Source organism: Thermobia domestica, chromosome 12 (genome assembly GCF_964235325.1).
Source record: "Thermobia domestica chromosome 12, izTheDome1.hap1.1, whole genome shotgun sequence".
NCBI classification, from domain to species: domain Eukaryota; kingdom Metazoa; phylum Arthropoda; class Insecta; order Zygentoma; family Lepismatidae; genus Thermobia; species Thermobia domestica.
This window is the reverse complement of record NC_137465.1, coordinates 45,367,679-45,390,946: the sequence shown is the minus strand read 5'-3', so window position 1 is coordinate 45,390,946 and position 23,268 is coordinate 45,367,679. Positions and strand designations below refer to the sequence as shown.

Here is a 23,268-nt window from a genome sequence, read left to right as displayed (position 1 = left end):
AGTTTGAAACAGAACCTGTCAATTGCACAGTTTTGTGACAAATTTGAGACAGATGCTATCGCTTATGGTGTGCAGAAAGGAAGATCCGGAAGGCCTCGTACAGCTACAAGTCCTGCTTCTTCGACCATGGTTTAGAAATGTTTACAACCATTTGGAACACCTTTGGTAACTGCACGGGACCAGCCAACTTGTATTGTATTTTATTGAAATGTGTGTTAAACTTGTGATACATAAGTAAGTTTAGCATTAATACACAATACAAAGGTTTCTTTCGTTAAAATGTGTATATATGTCTTTTGACAGACTACGTATAACAATTAGATTCTAATTTCAACGTTAGGCCTAAAAATCAACTACCACTTCCGGTTTTAGCAGAGAGATTAGAGTGGAAATGGAATATATTCTTGGGACGCTTAATCAATTGCAGGAAACATCTTTCTCGTTCTCTATTACCGTTTTAAATTTATAATGATCAATGTGAAAACCGGAAAAGGTTTATTTCTATTACTTCCGGTTTGACGATTGGTTAGGTTGGGGTTTAACATCCCTTTCAACACGAGACTATATGAGACATTGACCTATTGCTTAACGTGTGATCCAAACTACACGAACTCCCGCCAGTTTGAGTATGACCTCCGTCAACAAATTCGATTCATATCTCTTGACTCTACATTGTAGTCAAAATTGATGGTGATCCAACACGATTCTTGAGATTTTATTGTCTCTCAAACGGACGAACAGACAGACACACGGACAGAGTAAATATATAAAGGAGTTTCTATAAACCAAACTTTTTTTTTAATTAATGTCAAAATTATTGTAAAGTTACATTCGTAATATAACTTTAATTTGAAACCTGCTTCACTATTTATGTTGTTAATACTCAATTTTATTCATTGTATGTCTTAGTATACTTCATACGTGGTTTGGTTCATACTGTGGTTTTGGTGATAACTGACAAATATACAATTCTGTGACTTCCTTCTAAATTATATTGTGCTAATTTAGATTTTTCCGACTACCTCAAACGGACGTATCTTGTACATCCTTCACATCTGGTCCGAAACATGAAGACCTCTAAAACGTTGATATTTAAATAAAATAAAATATGGATGGAAGAACAAATCTATTTTTTTTCTTTTAATTATAAACATCTTCAGGACAGAAACTGAAGGTATCGGAAATTCTTTAGAAATGATAAAGTCACTACAGAATTGTGCAGAAAAAATTGGTAAAAATAAAAGTGAATTTCGAAAAGTACGTTGCAAAACTTCGAAACACAATGCCTGATATAAACAATCAAACAAATGACCAGCAACAACATCACTATAAACAATAACAAACATACACATAACAATGAGAACAGCAATGGCATAACAACAAATGAACTGTACATGGACGAAGTTAATTAAAGGAAAAATACGCGGAACCTATTAACACTGTACTCTCAGAAGATATTCTCTGTACAACGCAAAACAAGAAGCTGATATTTTCTGGGAATGGATTGAGCCTTATACACATTATACTATTCTATTGAGTACTGAAATATGTTGGCGAAGTTCCACTTCAGCTAAGACCGCGATACTTATATTTGACGCGCAAGTAGCTACTTACTTACTTGTGAAGTTTCTGGATTTACATTTGAATTTCCAACGTTTTTCATACCACGTCACGTGGAATTTGATTTGGGCCCATGCCATGATCACGTAAATAATTTGTTATACCACGTGAATTCTTTCTAGTGAGGCCTGATTCAAGCTTGCCTCTTTCTTAAACATATAATGAGGCCTCTAGAATAGCAATGACGTAAGTACCAATCGCTAGTTTCAGATACCAAGACTTGATCAGTACACGAGATTCAGTTATGATTGTATTGGAACTGAAATTTCACTCGGATCCGCGATGAATAAACCAATAACACTTCAAGTGATTATAGAGGAAGGCCATAGACTATACTGACACAGAAAAGTAAAAATAGAGACATGTTGGTTTGTACATATGTTATTGCTATTCTAGTGGGCATATAAGGATTAAAACACATTATTCTGGTTCTCTACATAAATCAAATCAGAAGCGATACATGTAGTTTTTTTTCTTTTGGTGGACTTCTAATAATAAAACCTATAGGGGTATTTTTTTTTTAATTGGGTACTACAATAGCATTCTTTCAAGTTTAAAATAATATTTTGTTGACTAGATGAAGAATAAACAAGACAACAAATCTAGTCTGCTATCCTGTGTATTCTAATACTTGACTGAATTAAACCATTAAATATTATAAACTTCAGTACCATTATCGAGTCAAAATGTAAAGAACGGGAATGTAATGAGAATGGACAAAATGATAAGGTAAAGTAATATAAGCAATAAATACCACTATATAGAGCATGTAGAGGCGGGTTTCTTAGTTTGTACCTGACAGAGACTACCTGTAAACGTTCTACTGCCTATTTCTTTCGTAAGTTTATAGTTTATTTCTAATAAAACCCTTCAAATGACTTGTATTAATAAACTTAAAGCAACTGGTATACCAAACTTTAACTGTACCAAATTATGTTTGCTAAGCTCAGAATTATGAAACTTGTGTTGCGAAAAAAAGTCCTCATTGTGAGCGAGTAGCTAATATATGTGTTTTCTGTGCACGTGATCCCGGGTTTGAGTCTCGATTACAAACCCGAGTAATGGTTCAAATCCAACTTTAAACAATAGGTCCCGTCTGATAAGAGTTTCGACACCGAAGAAAGGATGTTAAATTTCAATTAGTCCAATTGTATTCGTAAACGAAATTCACATTTCACTTGAAACAAGGAGGGAAATTATCAAATTGGTGGCAATTATTTGTAGGTTATCAAAACGTTAAAAAAAAGTGGCATGTGAACTAAGTTGAAACAAGTGAGTTTCGTTTCACAGTTGTGAAATTACAGTAGACTTTCAAACTATGTGAATACAATATTGAAAGAGATCTATAAGTGCTGGATGCAATAGACAGATAGTGTGAGATGAAACCTGTTGAAAATTTCTACCATTTCCAGCCTTAATAGAAAGATACAGAAAAAATTGAATCTTGTCTTTCGACGCTTGAAATCGAAAATTGTACATTTCTACCACTTCCGGTTTGAATAGAGGCTTAATGGAGGAGATGGAACCTATTCTTAGGACGCTCAATCGATTGTAAAAAAACCGCTTCTCGATATTTTTTTCATCGTTTTTGCTCTGATACCTTGTCGACAGACAGACAGCCATTCTATAAGGCTTCTTATACCTATGCACAGCACAATTTGGAGGTTTAAAAGTACCATTCCAAAAGTAAAAATAACGCACTGTTCAATTTCCATCAACTACGAGAAATAACTGCAACTAAGCAATATGTAATTTCAGGTTTTAAATTATTGAACAAAACAAAAATCCAAAAGATGCGAAATCCTGGGGAGGGGAAATTCCCCCTCAATTAATATATTTTGGAATAAAACTCTCTCCGTCTAATAAGTTACTGGGGAGTGAATAAAATAACACTTTATCAGAAGTTTGCAAATTTATTACAGTAATGTATAATATATGTAATTAATTAACGGTTTTTACATTTTCCTTTACTATGCACCTTCTATAAGCTATGTGGTATCCCTAATTTTTAATAATTATGGATATCGAATCATTCCATCGCGAGAAGTTTCTTTTCTGTACTCTTGTCCCTCATCTCCTCAGCCCTCCCCCCCCCTCCAAAAAAAGAATAAATTTTGGCTGATGATTTTGCATCCTGAATCCATAACTACAGTACTGATTTGGTTGTAGCAGATTCGAACCCTAGTGAAGTCTAGTCTCGAGAAAATATCACAAAATTAAATACGTTCGTATTTATCACAGTTTATAAGCCTTCAAAATACAGCAAGGGACAGTTAAACTATGGACCAAAGATTTAATTGCGAAGAATGATACCAAAATACTTACAACTTGTTTTCTCTCCCAAGTTTTCATGGCTATTTTATATTTCTCAAATTCGTGACACCAGTCTGAATAGATCTTTTGATAGTCTTGAGACTTATTGGGTGCACTACATCGATGTGCGTCAACAGTAATGTTATAACTGCACAACAAAGAGCCTCCCAACCAGCAATCGTAGCGACCAGCATCCGCTTCTCCTACAGATATGATAACAAGGCCATGTTCCGATGTTTCTATGTACTTATCAGGCCTGCAAAAGATACACACAAAAGACATGGATTACATTAAAGGAATATATATTTTGATCTCAACGCAATTTAATTATATTAAACAACAATACTAATTTGATCAAAGCTGGTTCAAATTGTAGTGAAGTATAGCCTCATGAAAATCTCATGAGATAAAATAAATTGATATTTATCGTAGTTTATAAGACTTCAAAATAAAACAGTAGGTAGTTAAACTAAAAGTTATATTTCACAGAAAGTTACCAAAACTGTAAATTCCTAGAAAGAATAGACGAAATTCATCATAAGCGTATAAATCATATAATATCTATATCACTTTACTTTTATTACAAAATTACTACAAAAGAGAAAGCAACGTAAAAACTTCAAGACTTTAATCTTCCCAGTATAACAAACAAGGCTGGATTATCCCATCTGGAGTTCCGGGGTTAGAAACATATGTGGCCCCTGCTGAGTTCATCTAATACATTTTTGTGAAAGTACAATGGGAAAGTTAAGGGAATATGTTTCATATTTTTGGTCAAAATTAGATAGAAAGAATTAAAGCTATCCTGGAAGATGAAGAGGATTATAAAATACTGGCAGATGTAGCAGATGAATACTCAGAACTATGCAAAAAAGCATTTCACAGAGAAAACACCAACTACATGGACATGAAATATGGAAAATGGAATGAATGAGGATCCCTCCCTCCTGGACCGAAGGAAACTTCTGGAAGTGTAGGATCTCCGCGCCCCCAGGAGGGAGGTTTGAATGATGGTGTGTGAGTGCCTAGAGCATTCTCGGTCTTCTGACTGGTAAGGAACTCTGGATGCTCTGCGAGCGTGTCTGTGAGCGATGGTGATGGAATATGTGTCAAATCCGGAGCTGTGAGGAAAAAATATATTACGATGTAATAGAAACAATTACATAAAATAATATCCCAAACTGTGACATGAAGACTCAGAAATAGAGCATCATCCCGAAGCCGCTTCGCGATAGCGTGTGACTTCCGGTCCATGTGTCTGTGGTGGCGGGACACAACTGACCAGGGCCTGTACTAAGTGCTCCGAGTGAGTCCTGGGCCTCACGCCGATACTCACGGTCCGTTTTTGATGTGCAGGATGAACCGAGATCAATGAATAATACAGCTACATTAAAAAATACAGCCAAAATAATATTAAAAAAAAAATCAATGAACCAACTTTAACGATATGACACTTAAGTGCATTATAGAAAAGTGTAGTGTTTAGTGAAAATGATGTGTATATTAGGGATGGGCAAAACCGGATTTTATAAAAACCGGAAACCGGTTTCTAGAAAAACCGAAATCCGAAAACCGACATTTCGGTTTTCTCCAAAACCCGGTTCGGTTTTTCACCGAAACCGGTTTCGGTTTTCTCCAAAACCGGTTCGATGAAAACTTTTGGAAAAAACATAAAACTATTTGTCTGGAAACGGAATCGGTTTCCGGAGAACAACGAAACACTATTCTGATCAGAAATATAACAAATTTTGAAAAAACCGGAACCGGTTTTGAAGAAAACCGAAACCGGATCCGGTGAAAACCGAACCGGTTTTCCTTTTAAAAAACCGAAAAACCGGTTTTTGTGCCCACCACTAGTGTATATAGTGATTATTAACCGCACAGAGGAAACCGTAAACACAGGAGAGGAACACACATACAGGTGAAAATCATTTAGGTGAGAACCAAGAACAGGTATGAGAATCAGCAGTAAGGAGACGCCGAAATTATCTGACTGGAGATCACAGCGTAACGAAAATTTTTTCGTGTTATTTTAATGAACTCTTTAAAATCAATAAGACGAAAATACAAAATGTAGGTTTTAGACAAATATTAAACAATTGTTAACTTAACATGTTAACTGTACATGATAATTTAGGTAGTAGCTAGATAGAAATATTTTTTTTTCTTAATTAATATGTATGATTGATTAGGTAGAATTAGATAGCTCAAAAGTCCTTTTTGTTTTGTTTTCGTTTTTCTTTTTGTTTTTGAAATTTTGTTTTGTTTTGTTTGTTCATTGTTGTTGGATGCTGAGTGTTGTGGTCTCGTTCTTCCCACCCTTTACCTTGTTCCCTTTCTACCTAACAATATCGCAAATAAAGAATAATGGAAAAGACTAAAGAAAAATAAATTGTGATGATGATAGCCAGTTTCGGTTAAAGTCTTCAGATGCCGAAAATGAAGAGGCGGATCTGAGCATTAATATATACTGCATCTTCGTAATGGATGATTGTATCTTCACGATTCTTTTTAGATAGTCAGTTGAGATTTCGATCAGAATGGAGGCCTCTGTCCACCTGGAGGCCCGGGGTTATAACCCCTCCTTTAATCCGGCCCTAATTATAAAGTATTATTATGAAACAAAGCAATAAAGTTTGTGACATTCTGTTTACAGCTCAAAAACACGTCTGAACACATTATACCATAATGTGAGATAACACTTCTTTTAACCCTCTATGGCGCAAATATAATTCCTATTTAATAACGTCCTGCCCAGCGCCAGCAGTATCAAAATATTAGTTGTTTCAACAAGAATTGGAAACCTAAATTGTTAACTGGTTTAGCCCGTTGTTAAACTTGGAATGTATTTATTCGTTACGTTAATCACCTCACTCATGTCATATTCCCGCTTCCTGAACGATCCTTACACTTTCAAGTTCTCGACTCTCTCTTTCTCTCTCTCTCTTGGAATCTTGGCCACGAAGGATCTTAAATAGGGGTAAAAGAATTATAAACATCATTGGTGTGAAGAAGAAACGAACTCAGCGGAAGAGAGCAGTGAAGAAATATCTTGTCGTATAAGAGTAAAAATGTTGTACCTCGTCAAATAGCAATTCACTGTAGAATGATTAGTCGTGTCTGATCATTCAGAATGATTAATCACGCTCGACTCTAGCAATAGGAGCTAAATACACGGTTCTGATTGGTCGGAGTTATTCGTTTCTCGCCACGTAACATACATATAACACAAAGCAAAAGCTAGTTGCTGTCTGTCCTAGTAGTCGAGCATGCTATCGAGCTGGCTAATAATGAAAACCGCTTTGACGTGGGTTCAAACCCGCCTAAGGAAGCATTTTTCTTTAAAATTTTCATAACACTTTTATCATTAAAATAAGATGAAAATAATACTCATTTGCAATTGTACGTAATATATAATGCATAAATTGTGCTTTTTCCACCATTTACCTAGAGATTTCTGATAGCCTTTATAAACAATAACGTTATAAACCAACAGGAGAATAAGAAGTAGGACCCAGGTAAGAATGTTCATTAACAGTATCTTTGAAGAAGTAAGGCCCAAAAATGTGTGTTGCACTCATTCCAGCCCACACCATCACGTGTGGTGGGTTTGTCTCTATCTCTTTGTAAAACCTTAAACCATATTACAACGTTCCTAGAATGCATACTCCGGTAGATGTCACACTCGTCTGTGAAGAGGACTGCACCACGGGATCGTTTGCAAGAGAACGCCTTAAGGAGAGTTCTGTATGTCTCTTTCCGCGCATCCATGTCGGCGATTCTCAGTGCATTTACATGCGTTGGATGGTAAACCTTCAATTTTAAATCTTCTTTCATGTGCCTCATTATGGTGGTCCGAGGAATACCAAGCTCCGAAGACCTTTTACGTGTTGATTGTGAAGGCGACTGCTGTACTGATGCTTCCACTCACTATCCTTCAGTTTTATGGGTCGACCTCCTCAGTTTTATGGTCTGTCACACTGCCCGTAGCAAATGCACGTTTTTCCCACCCCAACATTGTTGCTTTTCTTGGTGGATTAATATCAAAGCGGTCTGTAAATTTCGGTTTAACATTTTCCATGGCATCACCTGTGTAACGCCTTTCGTGAAGTCAAACCGCAACAACTGATCTTTGTTCAATGGTATATGGACTTTGATCACACATTGTTGATTATTCCAACTTCACTGCAAATAACTGTTACCAAGCACAAAACAGCACAAAATAAATGAACATGGATAGCAATGTTGCCAGACAATGCCAAGCAATGTTACCAGATAATGCCAAGCAATGCTACCAAACAAATGTGGGTAAAACCGTCAGAAAACACCAATTAAGGGTACGCCCACTTCCGGATTACGCTGTACAATTAATGGACGATATCAAAACAGAAAAATCGTACGTGCAGACGAAGAGGTTAACGGAAGATCGTGGAGTATGGAAGCGTTTCAGTTGCAGCAAGTGACCTGTTAATAATGGCACAATACCTGTGACGATGATATTTTAGTATACGAAAAGAACGAACCAATTCATATTAATTAATATTATAGCTACACATATTGCAAATCTAAATAGAAAAGCAACTAACTGAGACAAGAAATAAATATTCAAGTGAAGAGAAACAAAAGCACTGTCGATTCAAGTGTACAGTTATACAAAGTTGCGTAATACACAACAGCTTTGAAATGTATGTAGATAGTATACGATAGTTAGTGTAGCTCAACGTGGATTACGAATTAAAATTTCTTCGATTTCCAGTGAAAGCTGTGTGCGCCTACATCTCCTATATCCTTGGTTCTGAAAAGGGGCGTTACATTCCAAATAAACAAAGCCAAAACCAATTCATTTTTCGCAAACACTGCCATAAAAAAAATCTTAACTTGCACCACTTATTCTGTTAATTTACCTGTAAATGATTGGATATTGTCCTTTCTCTTTGCTATGGTGATACCATGTGACTGTCTGTCCACTCAGCACTTCAGGCATCTTGAAATAACAGCCTAAATGAATGCTCTGTCCCCATGTGACAAGCATTTTCTTCTTTACTACACAGTTATCACATATACCTTGCGTAGTATTAGTTACGTCCTGAAGCAATCTGCAACAAAATATACACATTGAGAATGAATGTGTAATAATAATCTTCAAATTTTCACACAGAATACAAATAATGAAGTTATTTATATAGATATAAATTACTCTCATTAATAATATTTTTGTACAATTTCCAGTCAAGTTCTTGCAACTGAAAATCTTACTATTATATATATATATATATATATAAGGTATTGTCGTTATTATAGAAATTCTACAAACATTGTTCGATCCTATACTGATACCATGGGCTAAAAAATCAAATGTAAAAATGTGAGGAGTATTTCTTTATATTAACGAAAGGAGAAAATAACCGATTTTCAACACACAAAATGCTCTATAGGCTTGAATTCAAATGATACACAATGAGTAAAAAAGTGCATGACTCGAAAATCTAGTTAAATATATCTGATACATGCAATAACTCGAACCTGGGATGTGTGTTAAAAATTGGTTGTTTCCTCCTGTCGTTAATATAATGAGAGTACAACCATTAGAGGTGTTCTGAATATGGACACTGAATCGTCCAAGCATAAGAAGTTGTGGTACAAACCACATGGCCTAAGTTAAAGAACACCGACTCCGCTGGCTGTTCTGGGAGCGGATTGGATAGTATAGTGGTTAACGCATTGGCACGATACGCCGAAGATCCCGGGTTCGAGTCATGCAGTTTTTCATTCTTTGTGTAATATTTAACTTTAGTTTTATACTGCTGTAACATTAAGTTCAACTTTGAATATTGAACACAAGATTATATAACCAAAGAAACTAGAAAGTTTTGAAGCAAGATTTCGATTTAGAAGGAGAAAATGCATTAGAAATGTCATTTGTTCACTTGAAGTAACCCGTGACAGATTTTGCGAGAAAGTGTACTGTATATATTGACTGTTAATTTAGAGGTTTTTGACCAGATGAACTGAAAAATTTTGATTGGGGCGCTAAATGCGCTTGGAACAGAACTTTCAAGGATCGAAGACTGAGAAATCTGAACATGAATCAACGGATAAATGCTGACGTAAAAGGACAAAGCGAGTTTCTTGTTATCCATCAGATCAATGAACATGATTTAGATTTTATCTTTCACTTCAGATAGATGTATATTATATTTTTTTATTTTGATATGTGGGTAAGAAACACAAGCGTAGTGATACAGAAAACAAACACAGTGAGAGTTCTCTCCGCAACCACTCCTCCTAATAACTATTTCTACAGCAACCAATGTGAAAGTCAGGGAAGTTTAATTGATTTTGAACCTCCTATTCAATGATTACTGCGCGGAGGAAGAAAGTCCTCCTAAGTGGCCACTTCCTGCTTTTACCTATGAAACAAATGTGGACAACAACCAGCATTTCACAGTCAAAACAACATAGTCAGAGTAGTTCTTGTCTGCTTGGGAATACTTTGTTTCCCGGAAAAACGAAAATTCGTGTAACAACAGTCAAAGCTAAATATAGCTATATATGACTAACGTTAGAGGGCGCCTCATATACACTCTGTTTTTCTGAAATATCTTGCAGCAAGATGACAAGCATTGTGTGTTAAGAAGGTGTGAAAATCTGAAGTTTAAATGAAATTCTCGAATCAGAGTATTACAATGAATTTGAATGTTAGTGCACTTCCTAAATTGAATTGAAATATACTGAACTCATAAAAATGTCTTCATTCTGTATGGTACCTGTAATTCCTACAATAAAAATACTAAACTAATTGTATCAAGAACCTAGTGTACTATATTTTCTAATTGTCTTCCTTGCTTTCAGAAAATAAAGTTAAATGAAGATAAGGAGGATAGTGAGAATATCGGTGGAATTTTACAAATACCAATCAGGTGGAGCGTATTCATGACATTTTAAACATGCTTTATAGACTGACTTGATAAGGTAAGTTATTCGAGAAAAATGTTCCCGAGACAGATGACAATTGATTTCTTTTTTGAAGACAATCAACTTAATTCCATGTAGTGAAAATAAGAGATTAGTGTACAATTGCAACGGAATAAAAGATTTAAAATTTTAATTCAAACCTTTTCTTTTGAAAGGAATTTCTACCGTGATTCACATCACTGTACCATGGATGTATTTTATCGTTAGAAACGATATTGTATATATATACATAAAAAAAAACTTAAGGACAGGTTTTCAATGAAACTAACAATGGTCGCTTTAATGGAAGTTTCACTACATAATAGGTTATCAAGAATATTACACTTTTATAAACACCAACAAAGTATATTGCGATACTGTTTTTAAAACTTACAAAAGGAAGTAAAGTAAAAAAACAGAAAAACAAAGAACATTTAATCCTTTGTTATTCTAATCCATGTTTCTGGACAGACATACTGCATATTCATGCTGAACGTGATCCTTCTATCCACCGATCAGGTGCTAAATCAACTGTTTGCCGTAGGACAAATCCTGAGAAAACATTAATACGCACAAATATAACTGGTAAAGTGACTGGTTCCTCTTTATAATTGAAGTCCATCAAAGTTATGAGAAGCACGTTTTTACAACGGACATTTCCAGTTATTCCTTGCTTTAATTTCTTTTATTATTCGCTTCTTGAACAGAAACGTGACACAACTTAACAAAAGACCCTTATTGACTCTCCTGAAAAGTTAATAATTTTGAGTTCTGTCACTTGTTTAAAAAGAAGCGATATGGTGATTACATATACCGAATTCAAGATGTATAAGATATACGAATTACTCACCGAGTAAAGTTCCTCAGTCAATTTCTCTTCCAGTATTTCAAGTGCTAAACTCGGGCACTATATTCAAGATATTCTTACTCGAAATATTGGAAGGAAAATTGACTAAGAATCATTAGGGCGTGGGTAATTCGTTTGACTGAGAATCATTAGGGCGTGGGTAATTCGTTATATCATATTGTATTTATACGCTCGACCTAGCAATTTATTTGCAGCATACAATTATTTATTTTTTGTAATAAAATCGAAAGTGAATTAGGAATGTAGATATTTATCAACGTATTTTGTTACATTAAGGTCTATGTTTCCTGTAAGCAGAAAAATGCAGGTTTAAATATAACTGAACATGTTGATTAATCTGAACATTACTATTTTCACTTCCGATTCTTATTACAGAAAGAAATTAAATCTGTATTCTGCACATATATTGTTGGGAAAATATGTACACAATACATTTGATGAGACTTGGTTTTATAACAAATGAACTTCAATATCGGAGCTTGAAACTCAAAATATGAAATATCAACGTGGTTTCCTTAAAGAGTACGTACTTAACATTGTTGTTTATTTCAGTCTAAAATGGGCCATGTGTAGTATAAAAGTTTTAAATTAAGAATCATTAGAAGAGTACCTACCCTGGTGAATACGGTTTGCATGAGCTAGTGTCCTTGTCCCAACCACAGTAAGGATCATGAACACACCGCAGACAGTTATCATATCGATGATTACACATTACTAAATCTATTTGTCGTATTCTATAATCCGATGCTACGTACAAAGATTTATGCTGAAAGAAAGAAAAAAAATCATATATTACATAGACGTGTCATCAAGACCTAATTCAAAATTTAAAGAAGTTAACATTTCTCAATGCCACACTCGCACTTTCAATTTCTCATTATTTTCAATAGGAGCGTACGTATAACAAAGATTTTGGTATTAAAACTTCAATACTAAATTTAAATCTACATAGGTATTTGACAAATAGATATAATGCCTTAATGATCAGCAAAGACAATATTATAATTTACATTACAAGAACATTAAAAACTGATTTTGGAGATACTATCTACATTCATCTATACTGAAGGTATCACTTTTTTTTTTTTTTTTTTTTTAATTTCATGGAGATTTAGTGCTCATTTGCTTTGCACTTGAAACTCCTACTTATTTCTTGCATATTGTAACAAGGCAATTCAAACTTCTGTATTTAGTTTTCCTATTGCTGGTCACGAAGATCCAATTTTAATGGCAAATATAAACTGATGGATGCTTCAACACTTCCAAAATAATTTATTTAAAATATATTTGATTTTTTTTTTATTCTTTTATACTAACTTAACTTCATGGTCACTGATGAATTTTGGCAGTCTTACCAATACCATAAAATTAGTTCCCATATCTTTCTTACATATTTCTTTAAATACTGAGAACTTCAATTGCAGTTTCCGTTCGCATATTATAATTCTTGGTAAACTGTTGCAGCGCCAAACACTGCCATTATAAATACTCAAATATCAGTGCGAATCACTCCATATAAATAACTACATTTTAGGCACTGGTTTTATTATTATTACACTTAAGAACAATATGTTTTATTATTAGTAATAATTCAGATTTAGTGAACTTTACAGCCGTACGTTACATATTTTTTAGTCAATAATATAGCCTGAACAGTTAACAGAGTACGTTAAATATTTTTTAGTCATTACTAATAAAACTTACTTCACTAGAAACTTCCATAACAGTTATTGCTTCTCCTGGCGTAACGTCAAATATGTCCAGCAACGCTGAATTGGACTCCCCATTTTCATCATACCATTGCACTATCTTGTAAACCTTCCCAGTATCTGTAAACACAAACGGATTATTCTCAACAAAGTTACATAAATTAGAGTTCAATACTCAGAACATATTCTAAAGCACATCATGTACGATCATACTTGTAGCGTGCGATTATGTTAAATACAAGACATGCATATTGATAATATGCATATTAAAAAAGTCTGTATGGAGTAGCAGATCAGAACTATACTTTATAAAAGTTGAAAAGATTGTTTGATTGCTATTGGTTGTAACTACTGGTATCTATTAGCAACATTTCCATCCATCTTATAAAGTATTTTGTGTAAAATACGTAAGAAGGAATTCATTTTCTTGTAGTAACACCAGGAAAAGATTAACAAAAATCAATCAAAGACACAAACAAGTTTAAAATCCTTAAATGCAGACTCACGTCTTGAAAGCTAACATGGTTACAGCATTTTGTTAGTTAACTGTCGCATGTAGGTTTTATCTTATTAAATTTTTAATCTCACATAATTTTCCCCTATTATTCCTAGTTCACTATTGTCTTCGAATGATGGTTCACGAAATGATGTTACTATTCTGTTTGATAATTTGCAAGATTTCAAAGTGAGTTTCATTTTTCAAATATGCCATTTCAGAAGGATCTATGCCAGGGCCGTAACTTGTGGGGGGCAGGGAGGGCAACTGGCCCCCCTCCCCCGGGAACCTTCCTGCCGTTCGAGGTGGCCCATTTTAAGACAAAATTTTCTTACTCCGTATACAATACGAACATGAAATTATAAATAAAGCATCAAACAGGTTCACTATATTACATTAACAAGTAGCACACAAAAGGTAAATAGAACAAAACTGAGTAGTGGGCTCATTTCAGGCGAGAGCCAGAGTGTTTTTCCATTATAATAATCATCATGACCTTCAGTATGACCAGGTATTATGCATACTACTATCGCTGTGTCTCGTAATTAATCAGTAGTGAACACAGAATTTCAACATAGGGAATAAGATCTCTAACTTATACCGTTTCAAGATTTTTGTACACATTTCTTAATATTTTATAGTTTATTTATTTATTAATTTTTATATATTGTTCAACGACGGGATTTAAAATCCGGACCCTCTCCCTTGCACACGCCACTGTTATAAATAATCAACAATTACTCATCGCTCTTTACTTACTATTTACATAACAGTGTTTTACGTTTTAGTTTCAAACAGCTTCTTTACAACACACTTTGGGTTTTTAAAACATGATACTAATCATGCCCCAAGATTAAGAATAGCATTTTTCATACAATTGTGCTTCCATTTCGACAATGACATCGACTGTTGTCTTTTAGTTTATTAATGTTTGTGGTGCGGAAGTGAAGTTTTTACTTTCCAATGATGGCCATTTGACCAATATAATTCATGCATAATTGAATAGCACTTACTACATTAAAGACACTTTTTGTCTACTAATTATGAGTATTCATTGTAATGTAAGCCATTTGAATAGGCTTATATATAAACTAAAAAGGGTTTTTTTTTTTCTTTTACTTTGGTACAGATTGGACGTTATTAAACGTTGAATTTTCGCTGATAGTTGTTAGCATTGTCAAGACATAGATAAGAAGAAAGGTTTATAGCGGGAATGGAATGTATAGAGTAATAACTAAAAAAAAAAAGTATTTACATATATACACTAGTAAACACTAATTTTTTAAGGCTTCGCTTCTTTGCAATACTAACAGGCGTCAGTGAAAACTCACAGTGCACACAAGAAGTGAAGCCTTAAGACTTTAGTATTTACCAGTGTCTATACATAATTTTTTTTAGTTAATTATTACCCTGCAATCGTTTTCATGAGGAAGTGCTAAAGAAAGGAAACGAAGAGGTACCTAAGAAAAGAAGAAATTCACTGGTGACCTATCTTATACGACACTCAGATTGGTGCACAAACTCCATTGAAGGGAGAATGAAGATTTCAAGGAAAAGGAGAAGGTTAAGGTGATCAAGAGGTTCTATCCCCTCAAAACTATTCTTCGTACCCACGTCTTAACAGTGCTAACAGCTGTCAGCTGAAATTCGACGTTTAATACGATTTATTTGAAATCAATCTGTAACAGTATTAATAAGAGCACGGTGAATACTTTTTGAGTTTATTTAACTACAAATATGTTTCATTTACAACCAACAATTAATAACTCTTAAGGTAAAATCCCTTTTGAAACACCCTGTACAGTATTACGATCATATCACACGTTGTAATACAGGGAATCAATTAAGCTAATGAATTATTGATAATGTCACTCGATGATAGACAGACCGCAAAATTGTATCTGTTTAATCAGGATATAGTCATGCATGGATTTCTCATAAGCTAAGAACATTATAGTCTAGAGTAGGCTTTCCCAACCGGTGTGTCACGCAGCCTCATGGGTGCGTCTCGAGAAATTTTTATAATTTAATAGGAGAACATAAATTTTATGTTATCCAGAAGATCTATAAGTCAAGACTTTATAAAACGTATTTTACTTTTGCCATGTTAAAATCATCGCCTGAAACATAATTCACAATGTTAAATTCTAATTTAACCTACACTAAGCGTGTTGTGATGCAGGGTTCTCACTAAAGTGTGTCGTCATTCAAAAAAAGTTAAGAAGCATTGAGTTAGAGTAGATCTGATCATACTAAATAGGAGAAAGAAGGAAAAAAAGAAGCAGTCTTTTATATATTGTATGTTCGTAATAGGATTAATGCTTTCTGCTCATTAACAAAAATATGTACCTGACTTCGATAGGAGCACTTGGTCATTTAAACCTAGTACTGAATGCAATATTAAGTAGTCCCAAATTACGATAACATGTATATACTCTGTTTATTTTAGCTAGTATTTAGGGCAAAAGTGCTATTTTAACCGGCACTAGCTACATATTAGAAGAAGAAGAAGAAAATGTTACAATTAATGTCATGAAAAATGTTGATTGTGAATGTTTTATTTTTCTGTCACTAGGAAGAAATATTCGTTTACTCGTTGCTGTGACAGTGATCCGGTTACTAAGGTAACAATTTCGTTACCAAGTACTTGTTTATATATAATTATCAACATATAACAAACCAAGACATCGTATAATATAGACGTGTTCTACAATGCAGTAAAGCGATTGATAATAATTATAGAGAAATATAGTGTGTTTATGTGATTGAAACTAGTGTGTAATTCTTAAATAATCTTCGTAGTGAGCAGTAAATAATTTTTAGATGGAATATACTATGAAATTTTAAATAATTCGAATTGTGGCATTATACAATTTTTGTCAGACATTATTCAAGTATATTAACACTTTTTAATAGTGATTTGACGCGTAAAAAATCGAAAGATAAATTTCTGTTATATTGTAATCTTTTTTCCTCTGGACACTTAAAGACATTTCCATAATTTTGACAAAATTGACAATACAGTAACAAACGAGTTACGTAGTACGCGACTTACGTCAATATAAAATAATAATAATAATAATATTTATAATAATAATAATAATAATAATAATAATAATAATAATAATAATAATAATAATAATAATAATAATAATAATAATAATAATGCGGTTTCCTTCGAAGTTACACTTAAGCAACTTAAAATTCGATTTACGTAAAATTTACGGAAGGCATTATTTATGTAAATCGGATAATAAGTACTTGTACTTTCTCCACTCACGGCCGGGTTATGCTTAATCTCGGGTGAGTGTGTAAAGAAAGATGAAATTATTAAAACTAAGTAATCTACGGAGGAAGCCCATATTCTTCCCATTATGTGTATACAGCAGTATCTCATGTGGCTACTGGTTGCGAAGGTACTTGACTTGGAATCTCGCTATAACTGGGCAATCATACGGAGACCAGTACATCAAATTTCGTGTATTTTAAAATCAACTATCTGGAAAATAAAAATGAAATCTTTCAGTTTTACGTTCCAGGGTTATGCCGGCCACGCTAAAGGAGTCTGTGATCGCAAGAAAGAAATGCAATGGTGGAATGAATAAAGTGGAAGAACCCCGAGAAAACTTACGAACACAGTGTTTGTTCATCACAAAGTTCACTTGGCGCGAGGTGGAATCGAACCAGGTATCCCACGCACCAAAGGCGAACACTTTACCACTAAGTCACCGTGCTCCCTCAACTCTCCGGAGTTAACTCACTTTATACACCCACCCGAGACATATTATCATGAAATATAGAATTCTATAATTAATTAAACGACTCTTCTAATTAAAAAAGAATATCAATGTAGTACAATTTGTGTTTGACATGAGGAAAAGGATAGATTTTTTTCATTTTTTTTTATTTCGGCCACATCTAGAAATGACCTGGCGTAAATTTTCCTTCTCCACACACCACGTAAGTACTAGTTCTACTATGTGAAACTTCGAAACTGTTTTTATATTAAAATAATTATTTAAATTCTTCATAAATTTTCACATTTAATCTTTTTTTTTTCTTCTTTTAAATGCCTTTCACTCTTCATAGTTACTGCCGCATGAGCAGTTGAAATGTACGAGGCGCGTTTGGAAAGTAACTTCTGATTGGTGACTGTGCATGAAATAGTGGAGGCAGTGCTGCCATCTTTGCACAGACGTGCGTGGTAGATCAGTCTGCATCCAGCCATGGTAGATTGAAGGTTGTCTGATGACTATTTCCACTTTGGCAGCAGCTATTCATCGAAAACTTTGTGCCGTGTATGCACCAAGTGTGATGAGTGAAGGAGCTGTTCGTGAATGAATTCGTTCATATAAAAGTGGACGAACAAACATTCATGACAAAGACAGGAGTGGCGGGCAATCAGTGGTCATTGATGAACTCGTTCAGCAAATTGATGCAAAAGTTTTTGAAAATCGATGTTTCAAAATCTCGGGGCTTTCCGATGAATTTTCACAAATTTCCAGGGCTGTGTTATATGACGTAGTAACATAGAGGTTAGGCTACAGTCAGAGGCTGGCTCAAGGCACAGGCAGGAGATTTTTATGCTGTTGGTATTTCTAAGCTAGTGCACAGATACGATAAATGTTTGAGTGTTTAGGGAAATGTTGGAAAACAGGGCAAAGAAATAGTTTTTAGATTATAAAATAAGTTCTTCTTATTTATTTTGCTGTTTCTTTTTTTAACCAATTGGAGGTTACCTTCAGAATGGCCCTCGTATTTGAAATCGATATATTTTTTTTAAAATATGTATTTTATTTCTCAATTTAGACGATGTCTTTTATTTGCATTTTCTCATAAACTAGAAATTGTTGATTTTCAAAAGGTAAATATCATATTCATCTCGTTATATAGAATAAAAGACTTACTTGTTCCTACATAGTAAACTGTATATTCATTTTGAGTTCCAAACGATCCAACTTTCACTTTATCCACCACAAGATGTGTGAATAGAACGTCCCGCTTGTAGAAAACTGGTTTCCCATTTTCATGAGCCACGGCAGCATCCATCAAAGGGTGAGAACGGATGAAATTTAGAACGGTATCTGGAAGAAAAAAATTAAGGATGTAAATACAAAAATATTTTTGAAACTACAAGGCTCTGTAGCGAACTAAACTTACATACTGTGACATTTTAATATACTTGATTTTTTCTTTTAGGTAAAATTTTGCACGTTTATTTATGATAATTAGAGTGATATATAAGAAAGCAAATAGTAATACATTAGACACTGTTAAGAAAGAACGAAAACATGAAAAGATAAAGAAAAGAAAAATAGAATCCTATTGAACCTAGAATTAAATTAAGGTTTTTACGCATCAATTTTCTTGCTCAATTATGATTTTATATGTATTTTTCGTTCATCAGTAAACTGCATTTCTTCCAATTTCCGAAACAAGTGAAAAACAAGATATTCTATGGTTATTAATTACATACAGATTTAAGAAAAAATACATTATTTAACTTCCATTTTATTATTTGATTTAGGTTAATAATAAATTGTGAACAAGTTTCACGCTGCGAAAGAGCTTTTTCCAGTCGGAAAATAGTCCAACTATTAGACTGACCCCAGTATTAGTCTCAATGTTCATATTTACTATTGGAGTAATAATTCATTTTCATTTTAAAACACAATAATCTAATAAAACATTTTTGTACAGATTAAATCCTGTTTGTTAATATCATTACAAATACTATTCCGTATTACAGATTCGAATTCTAATCTAGGTATTAACCAGTAACTTGAATAAGTGCACATGCGTTCTATCATTTTGAAATGCAGATCGTTGTTTGAAAATAAAACCTACTGTTCTTCTTGTTCCTTCTGTAGTAGGATTTACATGTTCACAAAATGTTAACTGTCTGTCAAAAAAATGTGATTCCCGGGTTCTTGATAATCTCTGTTTGCTCAATTTTCATATAATCACCCTCATATTTACAAACAAAGTATTATGTTTTGTTAGTGTAAGTTATAATTATTTTTTCTTAATATTTACTTTTATTAAGTTATTTTTACACCATGCACTTACTATTGTACAGGGTGACCCATAATTCTGTATATAATGTTTGACTGACTGTAGTATCTGTAATCCTGGACAAAAAGTTTCGATATAGCAACACTGTGTAGCATGAGAATGGGGATATCGGTAAAGATAGAGCACACCCACATCAGTGCGAGAATGGCTGAACGAAATATTCCCGAACTGCTGGATCGGTCGACGTGGGTTTGTGGCATGGCCAGCTCGATCTCCCGATTTGGAACCATCTGACTTTTTCTTATAGGGTATTTTAAAGGGCAAAATGTATCAACAGCACATACGCGATTTGCTCAAACTACGGGAAGCTATACTGAAGAGTTCCACAGGATACCAGCCCGGGTCTGTCAAGCTACTTGTGACAATGTTTCTCTTCGTCTGCAAGCACGTAATGATTTGGATGGTGCGTTGGTGGACTATGCCATGGAGAACAGAGATTAAAATTCTTATAAGGAAAGATATGAGAGTAATGTGTATATGTACAATTTTATTGTTAAGTTATGTTGCTACTTTCTTTACCACAGTCTTTGAAACTTCATATACAAAATTATGGGCCACCCTGTATATTTAAGGCTTTTTGTAGCAAGTAGTTATTAATTATTCTAAAAAAAAAAAATAATAATTTCATCGACATACAAAAGTATACTTGAATATCTGATTTTGTCCGGAAGATAATTTATAAACAAAGAAAATAAAAGAGGTGACCCTTGTGGTATCCCACTTTTCACATAGCCCACATTAGAATGTGTAGGTTCGATAATAATAATAATAATAATAATAATAATAATAATAATAATAATAATAATAATAATAATAATAATAATAATAATAATAATAATAAGAAGAAGAAGAAGAAGAAGAAGAAGAAGAAGAAGAAAAAGAAGGGAGGAGGAGGAGGAGGAGGAGGAGGAAGAGAAACATGTGTTCAATTAATATACTCTTTACTGTTCGCTGTTTTCTTCTGGTGGTTCAGGTGACCTTGTTTCGTATTATATAATTCAAGAAACAACAACATTATTTAACCTTTATTAAAAAAAAAAAGAATTTTCCGTTGACATGATGCAATTTGTATATCATTAAATTTCATCTCTTTTCTTTCCATCCCAGAGAATTTCTATAATGAGGCACAATTTGTTACTATGGAGACATTTTACTGTGTGTGATTTGATAAGACTACAATATAGATCATTGGTTCCTTTTTAACTTTCCTTTAATGATTTTTCTTGTGTTCTCTTTTACCTAGTCGTAACATGCGAAACGTACTGATGTTTTAATTTTTTTTTTTAATCTTTTCATGACTAACCCTTTACTAAAATTAGTTTTAAATTTAATACTCTCATATTATGTTACTTAATATGAAATGCAGTGCATCTTAAATAAAATGAAACCAAAATTTATTCCACATTTGACAAGATTATATTTTTAGTAAATTTATAAAAATGCCGTAAGGATATCTTCTGTCAATTTCTGTCATAATAACTCCATTTTCCACAGGTTCCACCGTAATATTCTATCAATATTGGCAGTAATTTTTAACTTTCCGGTTTCTTTTCCATCTTTAAGATTGGTTTAAAGGGCAAGTTTTGCCGATAGATGTCACTCCAGTCTTCGTACCTCTCTCATGATATTTTTTACCTTTCACGAAAATTCATGATTTCTCTTACAAATTTCAACCTAGAGACTTCAAATTTTTACAAAAGAAACTTCATGGCCTTTCGAAGGCAACAATCCGTGCCGATTTTTTATTTAAAATTTTCTTCATTGTTGAAATGGATATCGAAATCTTTAACAATATAACTGTTTCAACAATGAAATCGTGAATTTTCGTGAAAGAGAGATATGAAGATTGTAGTGACATCTATCGGCAAAGCTTGTCCCTTTACACCAACCTTAAGCAACCGTAAGGGTAAAGACTTGTCATGTCATTTTCGTTTTCTTTGTGGGATCCTTGGATTATATGTCTATTTGAATTAAATGTGATAGCTGAATGGCAAAACTGAAAGTAATAACTGAATGACATGTACAAAAAAATACTTACAGTTTTAAATTGAACTTCAAATTGTACAGTTTGTGAGAATCTGCTTTCTTTTGATATACGAATATACTATAAAGGTAACCAAGGAAGTTCTGTAGCTTTTTCACCCACCATTTTCGAACATCGATGTGTCACCTAAGACGTACCTGGAAAATCAAAAAATAGTCCCCAGCAGCATCGACGACCATCTGCCAACGTTCTGAAAGGCCATGGATTCCATCGCGGTAGAACTTGGTGGGGCTTGAAGTGAAGAAAGTAACAAGTGAATTCAGAAGTGCTAGCTCGAGAGTTTTGAGTTTATCTTGAACACGATTCAACTGCTGACAGTGCACAGTTGCATTGATGCTCTGACTAGCTGGTAGCAGTTCCCGATGCACGATGCCGCGAGCAGTCTACCAAACACACAGGAGGACTTTCTTCTGGTGCAGTGCTGGTTTTGGCTGTTTTGGAACCGGTTCATGGGATGTTAACCAATGATGGCGCCGTGGAGCTTCGTACAGAACCCACTTCTCATCACATGTCAACACACCGTTCAGAAATGGCTCCTTCCTCAGACAAAACAGCACAGAAACAAAGGTGTCTGCTCGCGTTGCCTTCTGGCCCGGAGTTAAATCATGTGGGACCCATCGACCCAACTTGTAGTGCTTTCCAAGTTGACGGAGGTGCTGCCGAATGGTTTCTCCACTCACACTGAATCGTAGCCCCAGTTCTTCACATACCTGGCCACTGTTCGCCTCAACTGCTGCCTGAAGATCTTCACTTTGTACATGTGTTGGTCTTCCGGTACGTGGTGCTTCTTTGAGTGCTTCATCACGGTCCTTAAACTTGTTAAACCACCGCTGCGCTGCCCGCATCGTCACGACACCCTCACCAAAGACCTGGCATATCTTCCGCTCCCCTGCAGTGACGTTTGACCCCAGTTTGAACTCGTACTGCATACACACCCTTATGACGCTCTGTGAAGGTCATATGTTCACTCTGTCCTTAAGCAAGTTCACGGTGTAACTGAAGTGCCACAACCAGGTAGTATGTTCGATATACCCACACAAACAACTGACCTTCGCCTTATCTCCATTCGCATTCAACTCACAGTGTGAGGGCTAATTGAACACATACCTCCATAAAAAGCGACAGAACTTTCTTGATTACCTTTATATATACATGAATTACACAAGTTCGTGTGTTAAAATGGCACCGA

The 23,268-nt window shown here is 34.3% G+C and overlaps 1 protein-coding gene across 1 annotated transcript in view; it reads right to left on the bottom strand.

Moving 5' to 3' along the window:
• Positions 1 to 23,268, bottom strand: part of Sema2a (Semaphorin 2a) — a 799,786-nt gene that overhangs the window by 6,424 nt on the left and 770,094 nt on the right. The window contains exons 9-13 of the mRNA XM_081733673.1: positions 18,868 to 19,044; positions 13,460 to 13,584; positions 12,370 to 12,521; positions 8,838 to 9,029; positions 3,946 to 4,189 (exon numbers count right to left, since the gene is read on the bottom strand). Of these exons, the coding sequence (XP_081589799.1) occupies positions 3,946 to 4,189; positions 8,838 to 9,029; positions 12,370 to 12,521; positions 13,460 to 13,584; positions 18,868 to 19,044 (890 nt within the window). The remainder of the gene's footprint in view (positions 1 to 3,945; positions 4,190 to 8,837; positions 9,030 to 12,369; positions 12,522 to 13,459; positions 13,585 to 18,867; positions 19,045 to 23,268) is intronic.